Genomic DNA, 10,615 nt, shown 5'->3' with positions numbered 1-10,615 from the left:
TTTTTTTTTTTTTTTTTTTTTTAAGTTTACCATCTTAAGAGGAATAGAAAAATGTTACTAAGCTCACAAAGTATATAAAAATCCACAGGATTCAAGATGCTTCATATTTTTAGACTTATTAGATTTACAAGCACTGTTTAAATACTTGGAAGATCTGTTTGCTAGCCAAACAACTGAAATACAAAAAGAAAGATCAAATATCTGACATATAATTCCATTTAAAATACGTAAGGGAATTTCATGGCCTAAGTTTATAAATAGGATCAAATTCAAAGAGATAAGGAAGTCACTTCTTAATGTGTGATTTCCACACATCCCGAACCCCACCGCATAGAGAGACTGTGGGTGATTCAGTGCCAGAGGCCCGAACTGTCAGAGTGAGCCCTGCCGGGGTTTTTCCACGTACACCCCAAGATGCTAAGGTGAAGACGTGGAGACGTCCCTGGTTTTATCAGAACTCCTCCCAAACCCCACACTGAGGCCACCACGGACATGCAGGCAGCTCCTCCAAGGGTGACCCTCTGCCTCTGTGCACCTCGGGGTCTCTGTGAATGACTAGGTGGAGGTGTGGGGCTACGCTCAGGGGTTTGGGGACCACACCCAAAGCAGACACCAGGGCTGGACACAGTAGCTCACACCTGTAATCCCAGCACTTTGGGAGGCTGAGGCAGGTGGATCACCAGTCAGGAGTTCAAGACCAGCCTGGCCAACACAGTAAAAACCTGTCTCTACTAAAAATACAAAAAATTAGCCAGGCATGGTGGCAGGTGCCTGTAATTCCAGCTATTTGGGAAGTGGAGGCAGGAGAATTGCTTGAACCCAGGAGGTAGAGGCTGCAGTGAGCTGAGATCTCGCCACTGCACTGCTGCAGCCTAGGCAATAGAGCAAGGCCCCATCTCAAAAAAAAAAAAAAAAAAAAAAAAAAACCCCCAAAAAAAAAAAAAAAAAAAAAAAAAAAAAGAAACCAGGAGGGACCTTGTTTGTAGAGTCACACATGGAGAACAAATGCCACTGGCCCAACTCTCAGGCTGGGACTCAAATCCCAGCGAGAGGACTCTGCCTTGTCTCTGGGAGCCTTGTGTAGACCAGAAGGTCTCATGGGGGCCCTGCATGGACTGGAGGCCCTGTGTGGGGCCTGCATGGATGAGGAGGTCCCTGAGGGCTCCATGTAGATGGGGTGAGGGATGGGGCATCCCCCATGGGCTCTGTGTGGACAGGCACTCCTCTGGCGGTCCTACATGGATGAAGAGACCTGCCCAGGAGCCACAGGAAACTTCTGGAGCCTCCAAGAGCTGTTTCCAAACATCAGGCTGCGTGAGTCTCTTAACAGATATTGCTCAGGGGCTGACAGCTTTGGCACACAGGGCAGGAGGGTGGAGATAGAGGTGTGGCCCTCTGAAAGCCCGCTGCCCGGCACTGCCCCTTACAAACTGTGCCTCTGGGCAAACCCCTCAGCTCTCTGTGCCTCCGTTACCTGCCAAATGGGTGGATGATACATCACAGGCTGTGTGGAAGGGAGAGGGGGCTGATTCAGGTGAGCCACTTAGAACCTTTGTTTTTGAGATGGAGTCTTGCTCTGTGACCCAGGCTGGAGTGCGGTAGCATGATCTCGGCTCACTGCAACCTCCACCTCCCAGGTTCAAGTGATTCTCCTGCCTCAGTTTCCAGAGAATAGCTGAGACTACAGGCACACCCCACCATGCCTGGCTAACTTTTGTAATTTTAGTAGAGATGGGGTTTTACCACATTGGCCAGGCTGGTCTTGAACTCCTGACCTCAGGCGATCCACCCGCCTCGGCCTCCCGAAGTACTGGGATTACAGGCGGGAGCCCTGCACCCGGCCAGAACCTCTTAGAAGCCACTTAGATCACACTACGGGCACTATTGAGATCACCCACGGGGCTATGACCTGCGTGTTTCCTCCCAGAGAACTCCCTAGCTTTCATCATCAGTTTAGCTGGGCGCCGCACCTGCCAGGGCTCACATTTGAGAAATGAGTGTTTGCCTCGGGGATTCCAGACACGACCACCTTCTACAAGCTGGGGTCGACGCCCGGCCCCACAGTGCCCGCCTGCCGGCATCGCTGAGTGTCCCTGAGCCAGGCCTGTGGCCACCCTCCTACCTCATGGAAGTCAGCGTCCTGTGTGGCCGCCAGGTCGAAGCCCTGCTGCTGGCTCTCGTGCTGCAGGATGCGGCCCAGCAGCTGGTAGGCCGTGCGCACGTCATTGCCGGAGAGTGTGGCTGTGTGCCGCGTGGCGTTGCGCAGCGCCCTCGCCAGCCGCAGGGCCCCGGCGCCATCCACCTGCGTCTCGTTGCGGCTCAGCTTCTCATTCTGGAACAGAGAGGCAGTTGCAAGGTGTGCAAACACACTTGGTTGCTCTCGGTCCCTGCTGTGACTCAGAAACTCACTACCGTCTGGTGCAAGTTTCCTTGTCAGAAAGGAAATTCAAAAATCCAAAATCCTGGCCGGGCGCGGTGGCTCGTGCCTGAAATCCCAGCACTTGGGAGGCCGAGGCAGGTGGATCATTTGAGGTCAGGAGTTCAAGACCACCCTGGCCAACATGGTGAAACTCTGTCTCTACTAAAAATACAAAAAATTAGCCAGGCATGGTGGTGCGCACCTGTATGTCCCAACTACTCGGGAGGCTGAGACAGGAGAATTGCTTCCATCTGGGAAGCGGAGGTTGCAGTGAGTTGTGACTGCGCCACTGCCCTCTAGCCTGGGAGACAGAGTGAGATTCCATATCAAAAATTTAAAAAATCCAAAACCCCAAAAATAAGCACTGCTGATAGTTAGGGCATGGAAACAGGGTCTGGTGGGCTCAAAGGACTCGGAGGAAGACAGCAAGTGGGAGACCCGGGAACAACCCCCGTGAGACAGGGCAGGATCAGAGAGCATACGGGGTCAAACGCAGGGATCTTGCATTTTCAGAGCCAAAGACGCAGAGCCAGTGTCGGGGGAGAGAGGTACCCGTGGGGGTGCCTGGTTCAGGTGCCAATGCCCCCAAGTCACAGGAACCTGCTGGCTCGAGGCTGCTGGCCCACGGGGCCATCCCTGCGTCACCCCGGCTGTCCCAACACTCCCCAGCCCAGGAGCCTCGGCCCACACAAACTCTCATGCATACGCGAGCACACGTGCTCCTGCTGAGCATGCACCCCCGAGGCGCCCCTACCATGGTCCTGAGGTCCACGAAGGAGATGGTGGTGCAGTTAAAGAGCTCTGGGGGCAGCCAGCCTTTCTCCACACTGCAGTGTCGAACTGCATTTCCTAGGGAAGGAGAGAAGGTGTGCAAAGCCTGAAACTCAAATTGTTGATCCATGCTGGTATATTTCAGTCCCCAGTCCGAACATACTTAAACCCAGAACACTGCATGGCGGTGAGAACCCCAGAGGGCCAGGAGGCATGGTGATGCCTGCAAAAGCCAGAAGCAGGGCCGGTGACTTCAGATGCTTGGGAGAGGCCCTACGTCGCAGCATGTTTCCTCAGCAACACCCAGACTCCCACCCTCGGGGCACATGTGTCGGCCCCAGGGGTCTGCACCCCTCATGCCAGGGCCATGGCCGAAGCTGCTTTGACACTGACTGACAACCAGGCATTTCAGGCGCCCAGCAAACAGGAGCCAGCACTCCTGAGCAAGTGTGTGAGGGAAGAAACCAGCGGCCGGGTGTGGCGGCTCACACCTGTAACCCAGCACTTTGGGAGGCCAAGGTGGGTGGATCACAAGGTTAGGAGCTCGAGACCAGCCTGGCCAATATGGTGAAGCCCGGTCTCTACTAAAAATACAAAAACTAGTCAGGCGTGGTGGTGCGCGCCTGTAGTACCAGCCACTCAGAAGGCTGAGGCAGGAGAACTGCTGGAACCCAGGAGGCGGAGGTTGCAGTGGGCCAAGACTGTACCACTGCATTTCAGCCTGGGTGACAGAGTGAGACTTAGGCTCAAAAAAAAAAAAGAAATCGGCGACACCATCTGCCGGGCAGCCAGGATCCCACGCGCCAGGAAGCGGCAGCTGGGCCTTTCCTCGTACTGCCTCACTGGACTCCCCAGGCGTCCCTGTCACTATCCCCATTTCACAGAGGACACCTGATACGATGAACAACGAAGCCATTTGTCCCAGTGCCCCAGGCTGAGCAGGCAGAGCAGGGAACGGCCAGGTGTGACTGGCGGGCGTCCCCATACACGCTGTGCCGTTCATGTGTCTGTTATACCCTCTGCCTGCGTTGTGCATTTACTGGTAGGGAAAAGGCGGTCTAATTTCTCCCAGCGCTTGCCTGCATGAGTCCCGACGTCTCGACCGGCCCTCCCACAAGGACGCGTGCCTCGGTTCCCTACCCGTGGATGCCGCTGGCCACAGGGACTCACCGACAGACCCTTTGGGGCATGGTACTGCAGCCGGCTGCCCGAACTTGGTCTGTGGCCACCAAATGCCGGCCTCAAACGCTTTGGGACAGCCGTTGTAGATCACTGGGTTAGAGAAGAGAGAAGGCCGCTCAGCAGGGCACAAACGGGCCCTGCTGTCTGCGTGCGCCTCCCCCCTGCAGGAGGCCCTGCTCCCACCAAGAACTGAACCCTGGCATCTCGCCCGCCCCCCATCCACGTCAGAGCTGGAGAGGCGGGTGACCAGGCTCTGACCCACGCCCCTCATGCAGAACCTGGTTTCTAGGAGATCAAGAGGACGTAGAACAGGAAGGAGCCCAGGGTTCCCCAAACGCCCCGAGCCCATGCACACACGTGCACGTCGGCCCGGCAGCCTGTCCCTGCACTGTGACCTGCGGGGAGTCAAGGGGCAGCTTGGACCTTCACAGCCGAGTGTGGTGACCTCGGCGAATGGGTTGTCACAACGGTTGCACTGGCGGCCGATGACACCGGGCTTGCAGGCGCACTGCCCAGTGGCCATGTCGCAAGCGCGGCTGTGGGAGCCGTGGGGGAAGCAGTCACAGGGCAGGCAGGCGTCCTGGGCCGGCGGCTGGTAGTAATTCTCCTGCAAAAGTCAGAGGCAGGGCTGGTGACTTCAGACGCCCGGGAGAGGCCCTACATCACAGCATGTTTCCTCAGCAACATCCAGACTCCCACCCGCAGGGCACGTGTGTTGGCCCCAGCCATCCGCACCCCTCATGGCTACCCTCTGCCCACACCCCACACCCAACAGGGGCTGCCTCGCAGGGCCCTGCAAGGGAGGCTCTTCCCAGGACAGCGGTTCTCCCGGGAAGCACGACCTCCCTCCCTCATGTCTTAGCAAAGCCCAAGAGTGGGCACCTTCCTATCTGTCCTAAAAAGACTGAGATCCAAACAGAGGTTTACGCGTGGGACGGCCCTTGGGTGTTTTTTTAATGTTGTTCTGAAAAATCAGCGGCCAGGAACAGTGGCTCAAGCCTGTAATCCCAGCACTTTGGGAGGCCAAGGCAGGTGGATCAAGAGGTCAAGAGATTCAGAACAGCCTGGCCAACATGGTGAAACCCCGTCGCTACTAAAAATACAAAAATTAGCTGGGTGTGGTGGTGCATGCCTGTAATCCCAGCTACTCGGGAGGCTGCGGCAGGAGAACTGCTCGGACCCGGGAGTCGCAGTGAGCCAAGACCATGCCACCACACTCCAGCCTGGCGACAGAGCGATATTCCATCTCAAAAAAAAGAAAGAAAAAAAATGAGAAGCCACCTGAACGAACGTCTACCATTGAGCGGGCCAGTGTGACAATGAAGAGCTTGTGCTTTGGGTTCAGAAAGTCCTGGGTTCATGCCTGACCCTTGTTTATTGGCTACACTGCCTGGGCCACTCACTGGGCCTCCCCAGGCCCAAGTACCACCCCCTCCCCCGGAAAATGGTGCAGGCTGTGTGATGTGGGCAGACTTGTGAGCAACGTTCAGACTCTGTCGGGTGGGACTCCAGCGAGGTGTAACATGACAGTGAGCAGCAGCCCGGAAGAGATGCTAAAACATTCACAATCACAGCTGGGAGGTGAGATGGGGTGACTGCCATCTTTGTGTTCTTTCTTACACTTTGTATAACTATTTTTTGAGATGGGGTCTCACTGTGTTGCCCAGGCTGGAGTGCAGTAGTATAATCATGGCTCACTGCACCCTCCACCTCCAGGGCTCAAGTGATCCTCCCACCTCAGCCTCCCGAGTAGCAGGGATCACAGGCATGACCAGCACACCCAGCTAATGCTTTTGTTTTCTGCAGAGATGGGGGGTGTCTATGTTGCCTAGGTTGGTCTTGAACTCCTGGGCTCAAGTGATCCTCCCCGCCTCGGCCTCCAGAGCAGCTGAGATTACAGGCATGAGCCACCACGCCCTGCCTGTTAACTTTGGATGAGAAAAAAATCATAGGCAAGTTTTCACCAATGCACTCCCCAAGTTCCCTCTGCTCTGTTGCCCACTGTGCCACCACCGCCATCTAGTGACATACTAGACTGCCTTGACCCAGGACAGCTATTTCACTGAGTCTTTCGGGACATAAGTCTCACTTGCTATTTGAAGCAATGAGGGCACGCAGGGCACTACTGACATCATGGGACGGCATCCAAGGGTGCCCCGGTGCCAGCTTCCCTCCCAGAGCCGGCCGCATCTGCAGGAAGCTCATGTCCCCCGCCCAGGCTCCTGTCACCCTCGGACCTAACATTTGGGTTTCAAGTGACTGTGAGCTCCACAGCTGTGGTGTACATGAAGGTCCTGAAGGAGGTGATGGGAGGGGTCCCTAGTGTTTGCGCTGAGAACATGTGTGCACATGTGGAGACCATGAGATGTGAGCTCCGTGCTGCACGCAGGTTAGGACTGACTGCCCTGGACGGGGGTGGGGCACTGCTTACCAACACACTTAGTCATGCCTTCTATTCCAAAACTGCTATCGTCATGGGATGCAAGCTTGGTGAAGACCAGGAAAATGGCCAGGCATGGTGGCTCACATCTGTAATCCCAGTTCACACGGTGGCCAGGCATGGTGGCTCACACTTTGGGAGACTGAGGCGGGCAGAGAGTTTGAGAACGGCCTGGCCAACATGGTGACATCCTGTCTCTACTAAAAATACAAAAATCAGCTGGGCATGGTGGAGGGTGCCTGTAATCCCAGCTACTCGGGAGGCTGAGGCAGAAGAATCGCTGGAACCCTGGAGGCAGAGGCTGCAGTGAGCTGAGATTGTGCCACTGCACTCCAGCCTGGGTGACAGAGTGAGACTCTGTCTCAAAAAAAAAAAAAAAAAAAATGCCAGGAAAACAGTCAACCAGGAGGCCAGGAGGGCTGGGGTGGGGCCAGAGACAAGCCAGCCCTCAGAAACGGCTGGGCTTCCCACAGCCATGGACGCTGGGCCGGGAGCAGGTAAGGATTGCTATTCCATGGGCGGAGGCTGGCAGGGTTGAACCCGGAGTTTACATGCAGAAAGCAGCCGTGGAGTACTCACAGGGCATGGGGGGCAGCAAGGAAACCAAAAACCACATCTGTACACAACTGTGGTGTGAGTGGGCACAGACAGGTGTGCGTGGAGATGTGTATGGGCAGGACATGCGTAGGTGTGTGACTGCAGGCGTGTGAGTGTCTGCACACGTGTGTCTGTAGGCATGTGAGTGTATGCAGGCGTGTGAGTGTATGCAGGCGTGTGAGTGTATGCAGGCGTGTGAGTGTATGCAGGCGTGTGAGTGTCTGCAGGTGAGTGTTCACAGGCGTGTTCGCAGGCGTGTTTGTAGGCGTGTGAGTGTCCGCAGGCCTCTGTGCACATGTGTGAGCACACACAGCCATCTCCCTGGCACGCAGGGACCATGGGGGCTGGGCCTCACCTTGCACTGGCACTGGCCATTGGTCTTATTACAGTCAGGATCGAAGCCTTTGCTGACAGCACAGTGGCAGGGTCCACAGACGGGGTTCCCCCACCAGCCTCTGGGGCACGGAAGGTCGAGTCTGTCACGAAAATGAGAGGGCAGATGGAAAGTTTACGTAACTGTGCTTTCTAGAACAAGAAGAGGCCCCCTGGTGGCATGGAGACGGTTGCCCAGGAAGCTTGGCGAAGCCCAGCTCTGGGAGCTTCCCTTCCACGTTACGTGGCCTCAGTTTTCCCTCTACTGACTCCCAACCTCACCCCCACCCACAGATTGACCATGCCCAAAGCAACTGTGACAGTGTGTGTTCACTGTGCCACGTCCACGCCATGCCTGGCTCAATGGGGCCTAATGACAATGGACCCGACTGCAAGGCTGGCCTTTCACGTCACCGCCCCACACAGGCAGACTGAGCTCAGCTGCCTGGCACAACTTCTCCAAGGCCACGTGGGGTGAGTGGCAGCATGAGACGCCCTGCGGGAGGTTCCTGAACAGGGAGTTCTGCAGCTTCTGTTGTCCCCAGGTCCCTCGGCCACTAGCCCTACGGACGCTCAGGGCAGCCATGCCCTGGTGTAGCATGCCCCGTAGGTCAGTGGCACATGTCCACGCACTCAGAATCCAGTGGAAGCCAGTCCTGCTTCCCTGAGCCTCCCCCAGCAGGGAACAGCAGACACTGAAGATGAGTGACACAGCGGGACAAGGCCAGGCCTCCGAGGCGCTGGCGGTGGCTGTGCACGAGTCGCCCTGCCCGTTTCTATCGTGGGAGGCACCTGCGTAGTCACCTGCAGCCCCACCTGCCTGCGACGTCCCCACCCAAGTGTCCTGTGGGCTCTTGCATTCCCCATCCTGGCTAACAGAGGTCCCTCCACCCAGCTGCCAGCCTCTTGAGTTCACTCACTTGGCGAGCAATTATTAAGGACTGACTGTGAACAAATCAGGGTCATAAAGACACCCAGGCAGAGACGGAGGCTGGCGTTTACGGATGTGTGTGCGCGGTGTGGGGGCCCCAAAGCGTCCGTCTCCCTGCAGCTCTGGTGACTGTGGCACCAGGCATGGGGACGCTGGGTCAGCCTCCTGGTAACACCCCCTGCTCTGAGCTGTGCTCCATGTGGCAGCTGGGGGGGTCCCCAAAACCAGACCTGGTCCTGTCCCTTATGTGTTGGGTCCCCACAGCCTCCATACAGCCGAGCTCTGTTCCTGGCTTGTGGGCCCACCCCCGTCCTCACCCAGGCCTCTCTGCCTCCCTGGAAGACCCCCGGGTTCTTTAGACCAGCCTCATCCCCTTGCTCCTCTCCGGCTCGGCTCGGTTGCTTTCGCTCCCAGAATGCCCTCCCGCTTCAGCTCCCTGGCTCCTGCCTCCCTCTCCACTCCCAGGGCACCTCCTCCAGGCCCTGTCTTGCATCACGTCTTGCTGACATCCCAGTGTGGTGCGGTGCCATCTTCTCGAGGGGTCACAAGCCCAAGGCCACAGGCTGCTTCCCGCTTACGGGGCCGCAGCCGGATCACAGCATCTGCTCTAGGCTCAGGTAGACAAAGAACAGAGCATGGCAGGTATCCGGGCACCTGACGCCCACCAGCAGCTGAGGCCTATGAGCGTGGGGGCGTCCCCTCCACAGGGTCCTGGAACCTTGGTTTATGAAGAACCAAGCAGCTCCGCCTTGGACAAACTGATTCTTGTGATGAACACACACCTGTGCCCAGCCATCCCTGTGCAAAGGGCACTCCGGGAGCCCAGAGAGCACGCTGCTGCCAGTCCTAACACCACCAGGATCTCCACACACGTCAGACACGACTTCCACCCCACCGACTCGAGAAAGTGTTCTGTATAATGACACGCATCTCCCTGCATCTCAAGGGGGCTGTTTGCTCTGGGCACAGGACTCCAGATGAATGAGTCGTGTTACATGTTTCTGGGGTGGACACATGATCCAGTGGGATGGTTGACACCCATAATCCCAGCACCGTGGGAGGCTGAGGCGGGTAGATCACTTGAGGTCAGGAGTTCGAGACCAGACTGGCCAACATGGTGAAACCCATCTCTAATTAAAAATACAAAAAAATTAGCTGGGTGTGGTGGTGCACACCTGTAATCCCAGCTACTCGGGAGGCTGAGGCAGGAGAGTTGCTTGAACCCAGGAGGTGGAGGTGGCAGTGAGCTGAGATTGCCCCACTGCACTCCAGCCTGGGTGACAGAGCAAGACTCTGTCTCAAAAAAAATATGTCTCTGTTATCCAGAATTACACATATCTCTGGGTCAAAATAAGAAAGAGAAGGCACTGACTCAAGAGCGAGGACGGTCAGGTGGCGTCTGCAGGCGCGGAGGCCCAGGGGCTGCGCTTACTTGCTCTCACAGTACGGCCCGTAGTGGCTGGGCCCACACTCGCACGCGTAGCCCCGCGGGGAGCCAGGGGAGCGCACGCAGGCCGCCATGTTCTCGCAGGGGTTCAGGTGACAGGCGTCCACACAGTCTCTCCCGAGGTACCCTGCAAGGACAGAGCCAGCATTATCCCCACCCAGAATCCACGAGACCGTCTCACGTTAAAATATCTGGAGCACCCTGTCCCCCTGCACTGAGCACAGCGAGAGGACAGGCGATGCAGGGTCCCAGAAAACATAGACTAGGCGGGTTAGACTTGGCGACGCAGAGGCGAAGGCATTTGGGGCCGCCCAGAGGAGGGTGAGAGCCTCGAGACATGGGTCAAGGCCACCCCAGGACACAAGAGGAACAGCCATCAGCAGAGGATGACTTCAATACCTAAAATTCAGAGGCCATCCTGAATGTAGTGTTGTTTTTTTTTTTTTTTTTTTTTTT

General features: G+C 56.6%; 1 protein-coding gene across 5 annotated transcripts in view; it reads right to left on the bottom strand.

Annotated features, from left to right (window-relative positions):
* The window catches only part of CELSR1 (cadherin EGF LAG seven-pass G-type receptor 1), a 179,705-nt gene that overhangs the window by 30,572 nt on the left and 138,518 nt on the right, over positions 1-10,615 (bottom strand). For 4 of the 5 annotated variants that reach the window (XM_017529445.2, XM_017529444.2, XM_017529443.1 and 1 more), the window contains exons 13-18: positions 10,145-10,286; positions 7,765-7,885; positions 4,796-4,979; positions 4,361-4,462; positions 3,174-3,268; positions 2,123-2,332 (exon numbers count right to left, since the gene is read on the bottom strand). The exons of the other annotated variant lie outside the window; for it this stretch is intronic. In XM_017529445.2, the coding sequence (XP_017384934.1) occupies positions 2,123-2,332; positions 3,174-3,268; positions 4,361-4,462; positions 4,796-4,979; positions 7,765-7,885; positions 10,145-10,286 (854 nt within the window). The remainder of the gene's footprint in view (positions 1-2,122; positions 2,333-3,173; positions 3,269-4,360; positions 4,463-4,795; positions 4,980-7,764; positions 7,886-10,144; positions 10,287-10,615) is intronic. 5 annotated transcript variants of the gene reach the window in all.

The sequence above is a fragment of the Cebus imitator genome, unplaced genomic scaffold (genome assembly GCF_001604975.1).
Source record: "Cebus imitator isolate Cc_AM_T3 unplaced genomic scaffold, Cebus_imitator-1.0 Scaffold59, whole genome shotgun sequence".
Classification (NCBI taxonomy): Eukaryota; Metazoa; Chordata; class Mammalia; order Primates; family Cebidae; genus Cebus; species Cebus imitator.
Note: the sequence above shows the minus strand (reverse complement) of the source record. Positions and strands in the feature narration are given on the sequence as shown.